Raw genomic sequence first — 19,512 nt, 5'->3', positions numbered from 1 at the left:
TGCGGGCTGGCAGGGGGCAGCCCTGTGAGGGCTGTCACCCCACCAGCCTCCAGTGCCCTTCCTCCGAGCCACCAGCCTGTCCCCCCTGTGGCCCGAGACTCTTGCAGTGGCCCCTAATAACAGCCTGCTGATTGCTGGGCGAGAGCTATGGAGCCCAGCGCCTGCAGCGTAGGTCCCTGGGCCGAAGAGACACAGCCATGAGGCCACAGGCTATGAGGAGATGTTGATTAGAGACCCCGGAGGCTCTAGTGCTTGGCCACATTCCTTCAGCTGCTCAGCAGTCAGGCCCGGGGATGGTGAGGACACACGGAGGCAGGCCCCATCCTTGCTAGGTGTCCAGATGGTAAGTCAGCGGCTGCCGTCTCCCTCGGCTGGGGGCTGAGGAGGGGTCAGATGGTGGCTTCAGGCCGCTGCCCCCACCACACTCTCCGAGGCTGGCCAGGGCCCCCATCTCTCTGACAGTGACACTGTCACGCCACACGCTTGCCCGGCTATCTGGCCTGCAGGCAGGGATACTCACGAGACCAAGAGACACCTGGAGCGCCTGGCCAGTCCCAGGCAGGCGACAAGGCAGATGACCAGGTCCAGGATGAAGAGCAGGAGGTAGGAAAGCCATCTGGGTGGACAGGGAGAGACGGTCAGGGGAGGGGGAGGCGTCACCCCACTGGGTGCCCAGCAGGGAAGCCTGCACAGCAGCCCCCAGGCCCGCTTAACCCTTTGTTGTGATGAGCTGCCCCGAGCCAGCAGCTGAGCGGAGTAGATGAGGCTGCGCCCTGCCCCGGACAGGAAGGACCGGTGTGCACGGCGGATGGGCTCTTCAGGGGCTCCCAGGGCTGCACCCCCGATTCTGCCTGAACAAAGGGGTCATGCTCGCCCTTGCCCAGGCCCAGGGTCTAAACCAGCACTGCCGGCTAGAATTTCCTGCCGTTCTAGATCTCTGCACAGCCCACTGCATCTGCCCGGCCCCGGCATGTTCTAGATCTCTGCACAGTCCACTGCATCTGCCCTGCCCATGCGTGGCTCCGAAGAATGGAGATACGGTTTGTGCCATGGAGGAGACTTGTGTCTCATTCTAGCTGCTTTTGATTCATTTAAATTCCAGTGCCATGTGTGGCTAGTGGCCACACGCTGGACAGGGCAGGTCTACGTGGTCTCTCTGCAGCCTCCCACAGGCACCTCTTTGGACCCTGGTCCTGCTGCTTCGAAAATGCTTACCGGCATCAGATCAGGCCTGACATTTATGTCCACAGATCTAAGAAAGCCCCTAAGACGCCCATTTCTGTGATGAAGGCTCAGCCCGGCCTTCCCGGCTCGCCCTCCCAGCTGCCTGGCACCCACCGCTTAGGATACGTAGGTTCCTCTCAGCAACATTTCTGCCAGGCACAGGGTGCCTGGATGCGGGGGGCTCATTCCCAGACCACCAGGGAGCTCAGGTGGGGCGAGGGAGCCCCAGGCCACCCCTCACTCCTCAGGCCTTTCTGCCCCCCCACCCCCACCCCCAGGCCACGCTGATGGGAAAAGGCAGAGTCACATACTAACTGGCAGATCCTGACAAGCTGCCTCCCTCCTTTGGGCCTCAGTTTCCAAACCTTTACTGCTGGAACCTTCTCAGGGCTGGGTGAAAAGTTAAATGTTCACGAAGTGCCAAGGTTAATAAGGCATGCTGCTGAGGCATCTCAAAGTCCCCGCTTTCCTGCTTCTCCGGAGCAGGGGCCGAGGAATCCAGAGTGCCTGAAGTCCAAAGGCATTGATCTGATCCCAAGCAAAGCCCCGGGAGTTCCTTTCCCTTCCACACGGGATCCCAAGGAGGGGCCTTACAACTGAGCACCAGCCTCACCTATAGCAGCCACTGGCTAGCAGCCCTGCGGTGCGGGACTGGGGGACACAGGAGGCGGGCGGGGGGGGGGGGGCGACAGAAAGGACTGCTCCAAGCCCCTGAAGAGGGCAGTCTTTGGATCATTATGATTTCTCTAGATGCAAGAGCCAGATCAGCTCATGGACCCCTCCTCTTTGGCAGGCAATGCTTCACTAATAGCATCATGAGGGTGAGAAGGAGTTTGGAGTGTGGGTGGGAGCAGGGAGGTGCTGGAAGGAAGTACGAGGCTCCCAGAGGGTGGGGGCACGCTGAGGCCACCTGGCAGCCAAACGAGGTTCTTCCCACCTTTGTGAGTGGAGGCTGAGTGCCAAGAAAGGGGGCTAATCAAGAACCGCCCCCCGTCCACCAAGGAGCCAGTTTTCCTAAATCGGAGCCAGGGCAGGAAGGGATTCTCGGGAACGTCTGGTGCTAGGACCCCATTCTGCTGATTGGAGAACAGACAGAGGCCGGTGGGAGGACAGCTTGGCCCAGGAATTCTGGACTCTGCCCGTCCGAGTCTTCCCGCAGGAGACACGGCCAGCCACCAGGCACCTCTCAAAATCCTGGTTTCATGTTTCAAACCTAAAGATCTCTTATTACCTCTCTCCCTGCTGTGCACACCAGCAGGAAATCAGGTTAGGATTGCCTCTAACTCACTCCCCATGATCGTGTTTCAATGCGTTTTCTCTGCCTCCATACCTCGTGTTGTAAGGAGTTCCTGGAAACAGCTCTGCGAGGCGGATGTGTTTTCCCACAAGAGCCCAGTGATGACCCAGGATGTGTTTCTAGCCAAGAACTTGGCTCCAGCAGGAGCTGTGCAGGCCCTTACTCCCAAAGCTCTCCTGGATCCGGCCTCCGCGGGTGCCTTGGTCACACCCCTTGTGAGCCTCTCGCAGAGGCTTGGTTTTTTTATTGCCTCCAATAGTTAGCCGGGCCTTGTATAAAAGCGCTAAAAAATACGAGCTTAGCTAAATGGCTCTGTTCTAGAATCATCTGGAAGGCAAAGATGGGGAGTCTGTTCAGAGGAGCCCCTAAGGCTGGTTAGCTTGAGGAATGAGGCCTCTCTCTGTTCCAGGACAGCCCAGGGGACAGCAGATGGAGGAAGGCACGGAACACCACTGGTTTTCAGGGGCCAAGGGGCGCTAAGGTCCTCGGACTAGGCCTTTTCTGCCTCAGCCTGAACAAGGGAGCTGGGGATGGGGGGGTCAGAGGGCACCCCTTGGTCACCCACACTAAAACAGCAGTTAGGCTTTGTCACCACCCTTCCTCCCATTTTTAATGAAATCACCCTAAAATAAGTCCCCTTTGATACGTAAATTCTGACTTATTTCATTTTTGTTGGTGTCTAATGCCCACGTGAGGTCCTTAAGTATACACGGTCCCGCTCCAGGTCCACTCACAGAGAAAGGCAGGGTCAACATGGACACCCACTTTCCACCTGCCCCCGACCCCCCGGACCAAGGTTCCAAGTGCTCAGACAATGAACGGCCGTCAGATCACAGGACTAATCAGATGCCACTGTTTTAGGTCACGAGTCACAGCCCGTCCTCAGAGTCGGGAGTTTCTGTTACCAGGCAGAAAGGCAGTTTTGAACGTGAGCAAAAAAAAAATCTGGTGGGAAGCTGGATCCGTGACATCCTGGGCATGCAGGGGCTGGATGGGCTGCAGAGCCGAGGGGTGGGAGCGCCAGCCAGAGCTGGGGACTGACTTCATGTGCTTCCCTTGCCAAGGTCCAACTTTATCCTCCCCGAGAGGAAGGGAGAGCCCTGGACAAGTTGGGGTCCCACCAGAAGCATTTCCTTTGTGTCCTTATTAGTCAGCCTGGGGTGGGGTTTTCTCATAGAGGAGAAATGAATCCAGAAAACCAGAGTAAATTGTGCAACAGGGCTGGTAAAGGCTCTGATCTTTGCTAATGGCTTGAAGGGGAACCATGCATTTGGGGGAGGGGGTGGGTCCAAAGAGCTGATACTTGTTCTTCAGGACTCATTTATCCTTTCCTCCCCAGGCCCCCCTCCCTCCGTGCAAGGCGCTGGGCCCTGGCGGCAGAGAGACCCGCACTCCAGGAGGGTAAGTCCCCCTTTGGCCAGGAGGCCCCGAAAGCCCAGATTGCTGCCTCCTTCCTTGGCTCGCCCCAGAATGACCCTCACCAGATCCTGCACATGGAAGGAGGCAGCCGGTCCCTGGTCAGCTTACCTGTGTCCAGCGCCTTCACCTGGGATGGGGTCTGGGGAATGGGGAGGCAGGGAAGATGTACACAGACTCCCAGAGGTTATGGAGGTGTGAGTTTGCATTTCTGAGTATGGCAAAGATGGGGTGGTGCCCCTCAGCCTCCCGTCCCTTAGGCTTCTACCTAAGTGAAGCTGGGGCACCTCTGGGTTTGCTACAAAGTTGCCATCAGGGGATGCTCCATGCAGGCAAATAGGCCACCGTCCCCCTGACCCCCTGCACCCCTGTGGCTGAGTCTGCAGGGGAGGGAATCCTGCCCCCCCAACCCTGTATACCACTAGCATCTGCCCCAGCACCAGCCATGGCGGATGCTGGTCACGGAGGGGTCCCTGGAGGCCAGCTTTAGCCTCTCCAACTGGGGTCTTGGCACGTCACCGCTCCTTTGCCCCTTTCTGGGTCTCTGGGGCCTGCCTGCACAGGGACACAGTTCTACATGCCCACCGTTCAGCACACAGACTCCTCTGTCTCAGGAATGGCTCATTTAGGCCCTGCCTGGGCCCTAAGACACAGGCTGGGACAGACCCGCTGGCCACCCTCTGGCCCCTCACCTATAGTACTCCACGTAGCCAGTCTGGTCAGCCAGCTCGGTCAGCTCTGTGGTGACCTCCCTCCACACCGGCAGCCCTGAGAGCTGGACAATGACATTGCCTGCCATCTGCTGCACGAACTTCAGCGTCTGGATATAATCACCCCGGGCGGCAAAGATCTCACTGAGCCGGGCCAGGTGTTGCTCGAGGTCCACCTTCATCTTCTGGGTGGTTCCAGATACCTGTGGAGGGGCCGGGGTTGTGAATCTGGCCTCCATGGGGGGAGGAAGCCAGGGTGGTACATACCCTATCTCTAACTCTGGAGGGGAAGGCCTGCAAGCTGCAGGAGGACAGAGGCCCTGATGTCCCCCGGCATCCGGGGGAGGCGGGGGGGGGGGGGCGGGGAGGACACAGGCCCCATCTGGTCTTAACCAGGACCCAGGCTCCCAGATGGGGAAACAAACAGGAGAATCTGTTTTTGCTTCCTTGAAGATTCCTTAAAACCTGAAACACCTTGGATTAGAAATTCTTTTTCAGACGGAGGGATAGAATGTTTAACGGCGAAGTTCCTCTGTTGCTGCCTGACCTTCTGTTCCCACAATGGGATTTCTCAACGCCTCCCAGGAGAAAGGCTCTGTTGTGGACCTAGCAACAGCTCCCGGCATCCGGAGCCTGCGTGAAGCCTGAACAATGACACTTTGAAATGACACAGAAGGACCGATCCTGCCTCCGAAGAGCCTGGACGTGTGGCAGGAGGAAATCAGCGCCTGCTCTGGGGGCTCACGCCGCCCCCCCCCTCTGCACGGCCGTCCTGCCAGGTGGATGGATGGGCTCCCACCCTTGGCTGGGCCGCAAGGGCCTGGAGCTGGGCACTCCAGAAGGAAGGAAGCAACTTTCTTTCCAAGGGTACAGAGGGAAGGAAGCAGGCAGTGACTGTCCTTGGCTTTCCAACAGGGAGCCCCAGGAGGGCCTGGTCCTGGGAAGGTGCTTCCAAACAGCCCAGACGCAGGGTCCCCGCCGGACCCCGGGACGCGGCCTGGGAACCCCAAGCTCGCCCCTCCAAGCCTGCTTGGAGCCCATGTGTCGGCAGCAAGGGGAGGAAAGGCTCTGTTGTCGAAACTGTCGCGCCAAACTGACCAGTACCACCGGCTGGAAGGCGGAGGAGTGTGCGCTCATCGTCCCCTGGGTCTGGAAGGAAGATAAAATGCCACTGAAGGGCAGGAGCTTCCCACGGACAGCCTGGTGAGAGGCCGATGAGACGACACTCCCTGTGACCAATGCTGGTGCGTTAGGGAGACTCGAGGGCAACTTTGTGGCTTTTCACATCTGTACTCCTCGGCGGGTGCCCAGTTCCAGAAAAGAGAATGGTTCTCTTTGTTCCGTTTTGCTTTGTTTTTTCAATGTCAGCAGCTTGTTCCATTTTCCGGCTTGTTCTCGGTTCTTCCAAGCTGGGTAAGGACTAAGAAATACTCTAGGTTGGGCCGCTTCTAGCTTCACGCGGAAGAAAAAAAGATATAAAAGCAGGTCCTCGATCACCCCAATCAACTCTCCTTTCAGTTCAATAAGATCAGTGTATAAGTGCTTTATGACCATTGCTCCAAAAGGCACTGTTCCTAAGTGCTGAGATCAGGATCTTTTTATATTCCTGTATTATATACGATGAACTTTAGAGCAAAGGGCTGCTAACAGTGATCTGTAAACTTTTTCTGCAAGACGACTTCTCCTTCCCTAGCTCTACAATTTTAACTTCTTCATTTCTTAAATCTCTCCTTGAAAAAAAATGAAAGCCAATAAACCTCTGCCAGGCCCTTTTTCCCTCCTGAGGTCCTCCCCAAGGGAACAAACACACACACACTAAAACCACAACATTGATCTACTTATAGTACCCTGTTCCCCACTCCACCGCCGTTCCTCAGAGGGTTACACGGAGCCCCCAAGAGACAGGGCGGCCCCGGAGATGGGGGAGAGTTCTCCCCCTGGGGAAGGGCTCTGTGCACAAGAGGGACAGCTCAGCGACTCAGGCTGGGGTGGGAGTGGGGCGAGCAAGCAGGTGTGGAAGCTCTTGTCCCCACAGGATGGAAGAGTGGTCCTTCAAGTGCGGTCCTGTCCCAGACCCACAGAACCAGAAACTCTGGGGAGGGCCCAGCGATCTGTGTTTATCAGGCATTCCAGGGGTTCGGATACACACTCAAGTTTGAAAACCTCCAGGTGTGGAGGAAGCTTCTTCACTTACTGAGGTTTTCTAGAAGGGCAGCCATACCAGGGGACAAAGGGGTAATGGAGGCTCTGCCGGTTTGGGGAGGGCCCCCATCTCAGATCCTGAAGGGAAGGGCGAAGACCAGAACACCTGGGTTCGGGTTCTTGCTCCAGAGCACATTAGCTTCCAACCCTGCGATGGGAACGCAACGTCCCGGTGCCCCAGATTCCTCACCCAAGGGCTGCCCACAGGCTTACCGCTGGCTCTCCCGGGAGAGCCCAGAGGAGCCACGCTGGCCACTGGAACGTGTAGCTCAGATCTGAGTTAGCCAACCTCCTGAGGCCCTTATCTTAAACCAAGACCCTGAGGGGTTAGAGGTATGCCTGGTCCCCTGAGTGAGTCACTCCCCAGAGCCCAGGCCCTCTTCACGGATGGGAGGGAGGTGGATGGGGGACAGTGGACCAGACAAAGGACCCACTTGGCACTCCCAAATGACCCTTTCTGACCCCCCAAATCAAAGTGTGCAGCTGATCCAGAACGCTGCCAGGCGTGCCTGAGCCTGGAGCGGCGGCCCCCACCCACCGGGGCCCTCAGGGTGCAAGGCGGCAGGTGGTGGGGTTTCTGGTCCAGGATGGGGAACCCTGAAGGGCCCACCTGACTCTGACCTGTCTGCCGGGTCCTGCCCTCCCCACGCCCCAGCAGCCCAAGCCTCCTGTCTCCTTCAGGGCGATTATAGGAACACATATAATGATAGTAATTCTGGTAAGGGCCTACACAATGTCAGAGTCACCCCCACTTGGGGGGACTTTGTAGATTACCAGGCACTCTCACCGACATTATCTCATCGAGCATCGTTTCTCTGGTGTTTGGCCTTCACCCCTGGGATCTGGGGAGCCCTCCAAAATCTGCTGCCTCCCTTGCAGCCCTTGGGACCCAGAGTGTTGGGTGCCCACCCCGAGGCCCAAACTGGCCTCACAGGTCCCAGCAAGGGCCCAGAGCCCTGCCTCTCTGTGGGGGGAAAATGCCTGGCTCACCCAGAGGAGGCAGGCCATGGTGATTGCCAGGAGGGAGGCAGCTCCTAGCTGGCTGGACCATCACAAAACCCTGGGACTCCTGACTTTCAGAAATGGTGCAGAGATAATGAGGGGGCTGACATCTAGGGAAACATAGAACCCTTCCCTTTGGGAACATGGGAGAGTTTGGAGACGTGGGGCTTGCTTTGGAATGTCCAGACCTGGCCTGGAGCACTCAGCCCTTGCGGCGGATGGGCCAGCCTAGGGGCTTGTTCTAGCTGTTTCTCTGTACATTCTCATCTCCTGGGATAGGACACAAAGAACTCAAACTTTCCATGAGGATGGCTCTGGGGTTCTCTCTCTCCTTAGTCCTTCGGGGAGACAAGCGCCATTCCTTATGGTGGTCACCAGGTAAGCAGTGCAGGTCATGGCTCTGGGGGTTCCCCAGGCAGGGGACTCTCTCCTTTCAGAGCTGGGTTCCTCCTCTAGGGGGTCTGGTGCTGGTAGATGGAGGGAGAGCGGGAGGCAGAGCCTAGAGGTCAGAGCCCCTTCCCGGAGGGCAGAGGTGGGGCGGGGCGCCCAGAGGGTATGTCCCCCCATGCCTCCAGGGCTGGTCAGGCTGTATTCAGGCTCAAGGCTGCCCTCAGCCCCCCATCCCAGCCGCCCCCACGTCGCCCCGCAGAGCTGCCTCCGCCCAGTGTCTGCATGACTCAGTGTCCCAGCGATGGGTACCAGCAGACAAGTGCTGCAGGACAGGTGGGCCCCGGTCTGGCCTGTGACCTTCCGCTCCCCAGAAGGGCTCTCTCTCTGAGGCCAGAGCCCCATCGGCAGCCTTGCTGGGTGCTGAGGAGCAGCAGGACTATCTCTTTACGGTGTGCCCCCCACCCCCACTCCAGGACTGCTGACGGATTAAAGCCTTAGAGGAGCTTAGGGAGAAGGAGGGGGCAATGAGGTCAAATTGTCTTCCAGAATCCTCTTCTAGCAAGTACCAGGGCAATGTCCAAATGCTCTGGCTGGGGCTGGATTCTGTGCTTGAGGCTGCCCAATGACACAAACTGGCCATTTGCTGAGGCCCCCCCTCCCCCTCCCCCTGGCTGGGGAACTGGTCCAGAAGGAACGGGAAACAGTGTGGATGTCCAAGGACCGGCTTCCCTGAAAACTGCCCTTTGCCTTTTCCATTGGAGCCCAGCTCCTGTAGGCACAGGGTCTACCTGGAAACAGGCCAAAAACACCTGCTGCTGATGGCGAAGGTGACAAGCAGCTGGGGGGGCCAAGGTCAGTGTTTGAGAAAACCCCAATCCCCACCACTTGGTCCCTCTGGCCAGCCGGCACAATCCGCCGCCCTGAGCCCCCAGCCGGGAGCCAGAGCCCGGACGACACCTCGCCGTACCACCCCTCAGGGTGTTTCACTTGGTTTTGAAGACTTTTGCACCTTGACGTTGTCTGGACCCCACGATACTCCATATGTAGCCGTGACGTGAACAGAACGCACCCTGGGGCTGATTTTCCACATTCAGGCTCCCCTGGGACAAATGGGGAAGTGCTCGGCCCTCCCCAAGTCCACACAGCTGGATTCCATGGCCGCTCCCAGGTCCCCCCAGGACCCAGTCCGACTTTCCCCTTTGGTCCTCAGCCCTGTCCTCACCACCCCTCCCTGCCTGAAGAGCAGAAATCGCCTGTTTAGGGGCGCCTGGGTGGCTCAGTTGGTTAAGCGACTGCCTTCAGCTCAGGTCATGATCCTGGAGTCCCGGGATCGGGTCCCACATCGGGCTCCCTGCTCGGCAGGGAGTCTGCTTCTCCCTCTGACCCTCTTCCCTCTTGTGCTCTCTGTCTCTCATTCTCTCCCTCTCAAATAAATAAATAAAATCTTTAAAAAAAAAAAAAAGAAAGAAAGAAATCGCCTGTTTACTCCCGGCAGGACCAATTGCAACCTCAAGGGCAGTCCACTCCCCCACCCCACCCCGGGGCCAAGCTGGTTGGGAGGTGACTGGGGCCCTTGTTCTGAGCACACTGACCTCACGGGCTGTGCCGGCCCGGCCCACTGCTGCCCGTGCGCCTTACCAGTTCGTCTATCCCGGAGAAGGTGTGGTTCGCGTTGTCCAAGGAGTAGATCAGCTGGTACACCCCGTCGTTTGTCTCACTGTTTCCATAGAAACCAACGCCCACTGCAGCACTACAGGCAAGACCCCAAAGTTAGAAGTGACACGCAGAAGAGAAAGTTGCTCGTTGTTGTTCTAAATACAGTATATTTTAGAGCAGTTTTATTTTATTTTTTATTTTAAGTAGGCTGCATGCTCAGCATGCCCAATGCAGGGCTTGAACTTAAAGCCCTGAGATCAAGACCTGAGCTGAGATGAAGGGTCGGATGCTTAACTGACTGAGCCACCCAGGCACCCCTAGAGCAGTTTTAGATTCACAGCAAAGTTGAGCAGAGGTATAGAGATTTCCCATACACTCCCTGCCGCCCTAACAGCCACCTCCGTTCCCACCATTCCTCACCACACCGGTACATTTGGTACCTTGATACACCTTCACGGACACGTCATTATCACCCAGAGTCTGTGGTTCACCCTAAGGATGACTCCTGGGCCGGTACATTCTGTGGGTTTGGGCAAATGTGTGGCACCCATCCACCGTTAGAGTATCCTAGAGTAGTTTTGCTGCTCTAAAAATCTGTGCTCCACCTTTCCATCCCTCCCTCTCCCACAACCCCTGATCTTTCCACTGCCTCCAGAGTTTTGCCTTTCCCAGAATGTCAGATGGTTGGAATCATAGTATGGAGCCTTTTCAGACTGGTGTGTTTCACTGAGTAATACGCATTTGAGGTTCCTCCATATCTTTTCCTGGCCAAATAGCTCATTTCTTTTTAGCGCTGAATAATATTCCACTGTCTGGATGGACCACAGTTTATTTACCCATTCGTCTACTGAAGGGCATCTTGGTTGCTTCCAAGTTTTGGTGATTATGCATAAAGCTGCCATAAACATCCATGGAAAAGTGAGTTTTTGACTAAGGAGCTCTGTCCTGGGGGTATGGGAGGGGAGGGAGCTCTGGCAGGTGACCCAGGGGGTAGGGGTGAAGGTTCATGGCCACCTTGTCCCTGGCCTGGGTGACTAGCTCCACAGCACATTTCTTTTGGGCTGGGAATAATACTCCTGTTTTCTAGTCCAGCACCTCCGAAGGGGGGGGGGGGGGGAGACCGCTGGCGGGGCCTTTGGGATTCTGCTGCAGTAGGTCTGGGACCTGTACCTTCACCAGCTCCCCAGGTGACTGTCAATGGGAGGCGCGGGGACCACCGAGGTCTCTCCTGAAACCTCCAGGAGCTGGGGACTCCCCCTCCATTCTCTACCCTTTCCCCCTGCTTCCCCACACCACCCATGAGGTTGGCCTGCCATACTGGTAGAAAGTTCTTTCCTCCAAGGAGCTGAAGCCTACCTCCTGGTTCTTGACTGTCTTTGGGGGCATCCCAAAAGAAGCCTCAAATTCTGCGGGATGCCCCTCAGACGACAGAATGTGGCTCCCTGTCCCCCTTCCCTCCTGCTCTCCAAGTCACACGTGTGCCCTTCAGACCGCGGTCCCTGTCATCGCTGTCCACGAGGTTCAAACCTTCCTCCAATCGGTCACTGTCACTCTGGGTGAGGCCCCCATGGCCAGGTGTCCATCCAGCTCTGAGCACTGGGGGCTAAGCCCTGGCACCCCCTCTCCGCCCTGCTGACCCCATGGTCTACAACACCCCTGGGTCTCCTCACAGGAACTGCTGCCAAGCCCAGCCTGTCCTCCTTCCTGTAGCGCTGCACTCATTTTTGTTTTGTTTTAAGCAAAAGCAGAACTTTTAAATCTATCCCTGTGAAACTGCATCGGGTTGGTTTTCATCCAACATTCCAGCCTGGACAAATCATCTCGAATCTCGCCTACATCATCTGCTGTATTTCATCTGACGCGCGCCACCGGGGCCGGGGGGCGGGAGGGGACATGCATCTGGAGGCTCACTAAGCCGCCTCCTGACTCTTCACCCAGAACACTAACTTCGGAGGGGGGGAGAGATGAATGCACACGTGCACACACACTTGCATGTTTTCTTTTTTTGTTCACGAGGAAGGCTCTAGGATGGAACCCCCAGGAGATTTTAGAGAAATCTTCTCCCACAGTGGGCTTGGGCCCCGAGCTCAGTGTTTCTCGAGAAGTGGTTCGTGGAGCGCAGGACAGAGTCACCCAGGGTGCCTGTTATCAGAGTAGGTAAGCACCCCTCCTCCGCGCCACTGTAGCCGCGTGCTCTGAGCATGTGCATTTATTTTAAAACAAGGTTCTTCCGTGCTTCTTGTGTATAACACAGACATGCACACGCACTGGCTACGTTCTGGTGTCCCACTACGTATTCTGTGCATTCAACCAGAATGTTCAACTGGCTCTGAATCCACTTAAGTGCACCACTGTCCATTTGGTGTTTCTCCACAGCACCCATGGGGACCTCATGTCCAGCTGAGATGCTCGTACGTGAGATGAACTGTAGTTCTATGATTTTCTATTTAGTGACTTTATTATTTTTTAAAAATTTTTATTATGCTCTGAAAAATACCTCTTGTTTGCTCCTTGTGTTTATAACCTTCTCCTCTAGTTCTCTGTGTCATGATCTAGTGTTTTCTGAGGATTCAGCATCAAGCCAAAGCCTTCCCAACCCTTGCCCTGTTTTTGAGACTGGAGGTATTCTCACTTTCCGCCTTCCCCTAGTCTGGATTTATCGGAGCTGGCCCAGGAGGGCACCTGGTCTTCCAAGACCAGAAGTCGCCCCGGCTGTTTAATGCGGGCCTCCTAGCTCCCTCCAGGTGTCATCGGTCCCACCTGGGCCACACAGACCATTCTGTTTGAGGCATAAGATAGAATATCTTTCCCAGGTATAAAATTCTGTCTCCCAAATAGAAGGGCAAAAGGAGCTCTCCTCCTGTACCTTTGGCCGTTTGGGGAACCTGCTGTTGGGACTTTCTTCTATGGACTGAATCTCCCCTCTTCTCTGGGATCCTTACTATCAGAGCTAACACGCCCTCCCAATCCCCCCAATCTCACCTGGTCTCCCTCTACTTCGGCCTTTTCTACTCCCCTTCCCTGACTCTCCCCGTCAGCTCATGCTGATCTGAGCACAACTCCAGCGAAGGTGACTGACAACCATTCCACTTACGGCTGATCCCCAAGACCCCTTGTAGCACCCCTACCCTAGCCCCTTACCCCCTCTCTGCTCCAGCCACACTGGCTTCTTTCAGGTCCTTAAAATGTCCCATGCTCCCTCTTGCCACAGGGCCTTTGCACACACTCCTCTTTCTTCTGCCTGAAGTATCTCTCCTACCCTGCCCCCGCCTTTGCCTGGTCACCCTATGGATCTCGGTGCCCATCACCCAGGAATGCCCGACTCCAGTAGGCCATCGACTTTACGCTTGTTCCTTTCCTCCAAACTTACTCTTTAGTTTGTAATTACTCAAATCTAACAAATGTGTGATTCTCCAACTCTCCAAAAGCCACAAGAAGGCAGAATCAGTGCCTGTGCTTCTTACCGCGGGCTCTCGCTTGCCTGGCACAAATAGCCGGCAGAGTTTTAGAGAATGAATCATGCCACATGCGTTCCTTCTGTTTTGAGTTTTCCTGAAACGGCCGGTAATTATTACTTACTGGAACTGACCCTTCAAAGTCATTCTTACTGCTCCCAAGTACCCTTCTGTCATTTGCAGCATTTTTTGAAGAAATCTGAGTTCATGCAGAGAGGGCTTGCTGTGTAGAAAGCACTACTGGTTTCTTCACTGTCTCCCATCTCTCCCTGCCCACCCCCAGCAGGAGGCTGTTATTCCAGCTACTTCGTGGGAGGTCCTCTCTGCTGGGAGTCAGACTCGTCTTTGAGCTCCTGACTTGGGCTAGAACTCTCTCCTTTCTGTTTATGATTTAGGACCCAGCGGCATGACACCCCCCCCCCCGCCCCCCCGCAGCCCTAGTGCTCAGCGCTTTGGCATCACTGCGACCCTGCTTCTGGCTCCTTCCTATCTTGGCTTAGGTGACCCTGACGCTGCAGGCAGGACGGGATGTGAGCATGCTGTAACAGAGAAGAAACCACAGGAGCGAAGTGAGGCTAACAGCCCAGGCATCCTCACTCCCAGCACCGCTGTGCCCCGCCTGCCTCTCATCCTGCTGCCCAGACAGAGGGCCGAGTCCCGCTGTGGGATCTTGGATGCAACGGGACACTTAGCAAGGAGGGTCTCTACCCTTCGAGAGTGACCACCCCCAGGAGCATCTCAGGCTGGATCCGAGGCTTTTGGAAAAACCTCCGTAGACATGAGAACAAGAACAATACAACCACCTCCCAAAACCAGAGCCAGCAAGCGTGTGGGTACCGCCCGGGCAATGTGGGCTCTTGCACGGGGGTGGGAACCCTCATTCGCCGTCCTAAGCACAGAAGGCCCAGCGGATGGCACTAAGAGCTATGGATCTCTTGAGAAGAATGGAATTGATGTAGACCGCAGTCAAATTTCCTCTGACCTCGCAGAGCAGCTGGGAAGGCCCCACGATGCAAACAGCAGATGCCCCCTCTGTCCAGGAATGCTGTCCGGGGCTGCCAGGCATGCCCCCGCCAGGCTGAACAGGACTGCACCAGGGCAGAGGCACTGGCTAGACCCCCGTCACCACCCCGTGCATCTGACCCCTGTTGCTGGGCAAGGAAAGGGACAGCTTTTGCCCTGGGAAAGCCTCTGCCACGATGGTACCCGGAGCTTGGTCAGAAGAATGTGGCCACACAGCAGAGGAAGCACTTGGGGTTGGGTGGGGGCGGGGGGGAGGGCTGGTGGTAGAGGGAGAGGAAGGGGTGTCATGGGCCAGGGGCTAACCGCCAGGAAGGCCCAGACAGTCAGGCCCCCACAAGCTGACTTTCCCCCCTGTGGGCACCGGAGAACCCCCGGAGCCACCCCCTGAGCCCAGTGCAGAGGGACACTCACCAGCAGACGAGCCCGGCCACCACCGCCGTCCAGGTGACGCAGCAGGAGTTGCGCTGCTTGGTCTGCACAGCCTCGCCCTGCCGGCAGCAGCACACGCAGACCATGTAAGCCGTGAGGACAACGAGGTTCAGGCCCAGGCAGATGGCGGCCACCAGCCCCAGGAACAGCAGTGACTGAAGAGGAAAGGCCCAGTGTCAGCACTTGGTCCCGTGGAGGGGATCGAGAAGCCCCCTGTCCTGGGGTCCTGAGCTCCCACTGGGGCTGTGGGGGGCCTCCATCCCTCTTCCGCCTTCCTCCCTCCTCCCATGGTTGAGGCCCCAACCCCACACGCACAGGGCCCGGCGCTCAGGCTGGGCGGGGGCGCCGGGGCAGAAGGTGCTTCGACGTGGGCAGGGCGGGCAGGGGCAGGAGAACAGTGGATGCAGTGTGGGCAGCAGAGGCGAGGGAGAAGGAGCAGCTTCAGGCTGTGCCCCGGTTGGTGGCTTACACGCCTGCATGAAGTTACGGACCAGGCCCTGCCTGATGAGCTACTCTGAGCCGTTCAAGAGACAAGGCAGGAACCGCCAGCCGGCAGTGGGGGCTATGGGTGATGAGCTGCGTGGCTAGGGGACAGACAAGGGGAGGGACATCCACGAGGATCCGAAGGCCGTGGCCTCCTGGAGGACACCGGCTTTGGGCAGGATGTTTTGGAAGCTGAGAGGAACCTGGGACAGGGCCAGGAAGGGATGCCTGGTGCACCCGCTTCCTCCGAGCCTTGTTCTAGATGCTGGGGTCCCTCCAGAGACACAAGAAGCCAGCTCTGTGCTGGAGGGGCAGGAGCGGCGGGGGCGGGGGGGGTCAGAACATGCACCGTGGGGTCCCTTTCACTGCAGCCAGAAAGGGAGAGCCGTCCCCCAGTCTCAAATTCTGACGGGGGCAGAAGGTGCCGTCTCAGGTCAGCCGAGCACCTCGGGGCCCTGCAAAGCGAGCTGCTGTCTGTTAGGAGGCCCAGAGGCAACCCCCTCCTTGCCCTCCAGTCTCTCGATTCAGCCAGATGGACACCAGATGGCACTAGGATCGGTGGCCGCCAGCCAGGGCTGGACCTGGCCGTCAGTCAGGCTCCTGAGCTGACAGCCAGCCTCACCCTGCTCCCCACATGTCCCCTTGGTAGTTCCCGGTCCAGAGCCCCCAGCACTCTAGTCTGGGCTGTTGGGGTGGGAGCCGGTTTCAGGGAACCCTAGTGCTGGTGGTGGCGACCAGCAGAGTCAGGTAGATGCCGGGACCTCCCGGTCTAAGGGAGAGACTGTGACGGACCATGCGCACACAGAGGAGACAACACTGACAAACAGAGGCTGGGGGGCTCTGCAGTCCTCAGGCCAGGGCCATTTTCGGGGGAAGGGGAGGTGGGGTGGGGAGCCTCACAGTGGTGAGGCACCTGCTGGGTCTGCCCTGTCTCACCAGGTCTGTGAGGGCTCGAGTTGGCCTTTGCACCCTTGATTCAACCTGCTCCTCTGGTCGCCTGGACCTGCAGGCTTCTGAGCCTCATGGACAGATGGCCAAATTGGTGGGGATAGACCAGAAGAGGTCAGGAGATGGCTCATTTGGGAGTGGGGATGGTGGAGGTGCCACGGTGTGGCTTCACCACCACCTGGGACAAACACGTCGCAGGTACTGTAGGAACTCGCTCCCCACTTGTCTCCCACCTCCAGCAGCATGGATGCCCTAGTGACCCGAACACATCAGCCCAGCTGAAGTGTCCCCGATGGCCTCATGGCCTGGCCGGGCTGGTGCTCTTGGCCTGGACCACTAGGCACCCCCACTCTGCTCAGAGGGTGGAAAGGAGCTGCTACCTTCCCGCCCTCAGCCCTTGCTCTCTCACCGGAGGGCCCTGGAGCCCCAGGCCAGGGAGGACGGGTGTTAGGGGCTCGCTACTCAAAGTGAAGTTTACCAACCCGGCACAATATGGACATCTCTTAGAATGCAGACTCTTGTTAGAAATGCAGGGTCTCAGGGCGCCTGGGTGGCTCAGTCGTTAAGCATCTGCCTTCGGCTCAGGTCATGATCCCAGGGTCCTGGGATCGAGCCCCGCATTGGGCTCTCTGCTCGGCGGGAAGCCTGCTTCTCCCTCTCCCACTCCCCCTGCTTGTGTTCCCTCTCTCGCTGTGTCTCTCTCTGTCAAATAAATAAAATCTTTAAAAAAAAAAAAAAAAAAGAGAAATGCAGGGTCTCAAGCCTCGTTCTGGGCCCTAGCGAATCAGAAGGGTGTCTAGTGATGATCGCAGGAAATCGGTATCCCACAAGTCTGGGGGGCGATAATGAGCGTCCACAGGCTTTCCCAAACCTTTTCCAGCAGCTTAAGCTTTTCTTCAAAGACTCCTTTAGCAGAGCGCCACTCTCCAGGGCCTCCTCTGACTGAGGAGGGGACTGACATGCCATGCTGTGTCTTGGCCACCCTCATGCAGGCCCTCGAGGCCCCTCTGCTAAAACCCTGGGTTGCCCTGACCAATCTGCCAACCACTGCATGACGCACCTACCCCATGAGCCAGTAAGGCCCGCCTGGTCATTTACCTTACAGAAAGGAGGCCCGTGTCCCCGCCCCAGGACATGCAAACGAATGTCCTCAGCAGCTCAATACACTGGTAACAGCCACAGAGCAGAGACAAGACGAGTGACCACCAACAATAGAACAGGTACATACAACGTTCTGTGGTCAGAAGCTGGAATACCACGCAGCCACGGGAAGAAAGCCACGCCAAATGGCAGACATGTAGCGCCGTCAGAGAAGTGCACCTACAGTGACAGGTGGGCACAGGAAACACCTCTGCGAGGGGACAGACTGAGAAGGAGTGGGAGGGGTTCCTGGGGGGTCAGGAATACTCTGTCAGGATGGCCTCTCTCATGCACGTATTCAGGTGCACACTTAAAACTGTGCACTTTCTGGGGCGCCTGGGTGGCTCAGTGGGTTAAGCGTCTGCCTTCGGCTCAGGTCGTGATCCCAGGGTCCTGGGGTGGAGCCCCGCATCGGGCTCAATGCTCAGGAGGGAGTCTGCTTCTCCCTCTCCCTCTGCCCCTCCATCCCACTCATTCTCTCTCTCGAATAAATAAAATCTTAAAAAAAAAAAAAAGAGTGCACTTCCCTGTAAGTTGTTCCTAATGAAAAAAAAAAAAAAAGCAACAAAAAGCCAGACAGACCTTTTGTATACACTAGAGTGGTTCACATCCAGACCTCCTCCCAGCTACCCTTGACTTCCAACTGGTCTGGACAGTCCCAGGCTTTCTCCAAACAGGAAAAGCCGCGACTCTAGCACGTGTCCCCACCTGGCAAGGAAGGACCGCCAAGAGTGGTCTAGACATGGGTTGGTGCCGTCTCAGTCCCCCCAAACCACGGCCAGTCGCCACCCTCCGTCTGTGTAGTGACTCCCCTACTTCACACTCTCAGAGCCCACTCGGCCCCCCGTGAGCCCAGTCCCGAGGGCACAGCCTCCCCAGCTGGGCAGCTGGCCTCAAGGAGGTGCACGTCCCGCCTGAGAGAGGCCAGGCCTGCGAAACCCAAATGCAGGGGCCCTTTGGTTAGCAGTTCACCTCAGGTCTCTGCCCTCGGGTGCTGGGTGACAAGGATGGGGCAGGCCTGGTGGGGGAGGGGGGGAGCAGGGAAGGAAAGGAGGAAGTTGGGGAGCGGAGGGGAGGAGGAAGGATGTGCTGGAGGGAGGAGGGAGCAGTAGCTCAACCAGCAGAACCGCCCCCCGCCCCATGTCACCTGCCAACCTCTAATAGGCAATTATTTTCCTGTCCCTAATTAACACTGCAAGTCCCCATGTGCGTGGCAGGTGGGGGTTGGGGAGATCCAACCTCCCTTTCAGAAGTTGCTGGGAGCTCTGCTCACAAGTCCCCTGCTCGGACAGAGCCTGGAAAGTAGTTGCCCATGTCAGCCGCACGCCCACAGCGCCCAGCAGCCACCCCCTCCCCGCCCTGCCCAACACCGAGCCACCACCGTGCCCACAGCTCCACATCAGAGCTGGGGCTCCAGCCTCTGTCCTCAGCACAGTGACTTCAATTAGTTCTGGTTTGCCACTTTGTAAGGAGAAACCCAGGGCAAGAAACCAGGACATAAGCTGGGGCGGGACTGACCGATTTGCACACTGGGGACGCTGACCATGAGGGGCTTCTGCACTAGGCACGGGAGGGGGCAGCAGCCGGAGACCCCCCTCACCCCAAGGGGTCAGGAGGTAGCTAGAGAGTGGGCCAGCCTCGGGGTGAGGCCCCAGGGAGGGCAACTGGAGCAACTTGGGAGGGAAGGGTTAACCCTGCCACGGCACCCCAGTAGGGGAGGGGGGCGCAGCGTGATTGTCTGATGACCATGACTCAGTGTGCAGCCTGCATGAATGGGGCTTCCTCATCCAACTTGGGCTCCTCGGCTGGGCTCCCAGCCTGGCCTTTCCTCCTGAGACCTGCCCCCAAGGAACGGGGTGGGGGGGAGCCCTGTGGTTCTGGGGCTGGCCCCATCCTGTCCCCTCCCCTGGCCTGAGGACACACACTCGGGACTCTCTGGGGAGCCTAGGAGCTGAACCACCCAGAGTTAACATGTGAAAATACACTTCTGAATGTAAAAAGTTAAAAGCATCTTGTCTATCTCATCATGCGTGTCCCAAAAGAATGGCTGGTGTATGGAAGGACCCGGGGAACAGGAAGCACCGTGTGGCTCCTGCACTTGGACGGAGGCAGCTGCTAACATCTGCACGGCGTTTGG

The 19,512-nt window shown here is 57.4% G+C and overlaps 1 protein-coding gene across 2 annotated transcripts in view; it reads right to left on the bottom strand.

Moving 5' to 3' along the window:
* The window catches only part of TTYH2 (tweety family member 2), a 37,716-nt gene that overhangs the window by 14,729 nt on the left and 3,475 nt on the right, over positions 1-19,512 (bottom strand). Inside the window, exons 2-5 of one of the 2 annotated variants that reach the window (XM_027568203.2) lie at positions 14,787-14,959; positions 9,880-9,991; positions 4,630-4,850; positions 521-616 (exon numbers count right to left, since the gene is read on the bottom strand). In XM_027568203.2, the coding sequence (XP_027424004.1) occupies positions 521-616; positions 4,630-4,850; positions 9,880-9,991; positions 14,787-14,959 (602 nt within the window). Of the gene's footprint in view, positions 1-520; positions 617-4,629; positions 4,851-5,745; positions 5,861-9,879; positions 9,992-14,786; positions 14,960-19,512 lie in introns of those variants that run through there. The other variant, XM_027568204.2, reaches the window with a different exon arrangement.

The sequence above is a fragment of the Zalophus californianus genome, chromosome 16 (genome assembly GCF_009762305.2).
Source record: "Zalophus californianus isolate mZalCal1 chromosome 16, mZalCal1.pri.v2, whole genome shotgun sequence".
Taxonomy (NCBI): Eukaryota; Metazoa; Chordata; class Mammalia; order Carnivora; family Otariidae; genus Zalophus; species Zalophus californianus.
The sequence above is the reverse complement of the archived record's forward strand: the minus strand, read 5'-3'. Positions and strand labels throughout refer to the sequence as shown.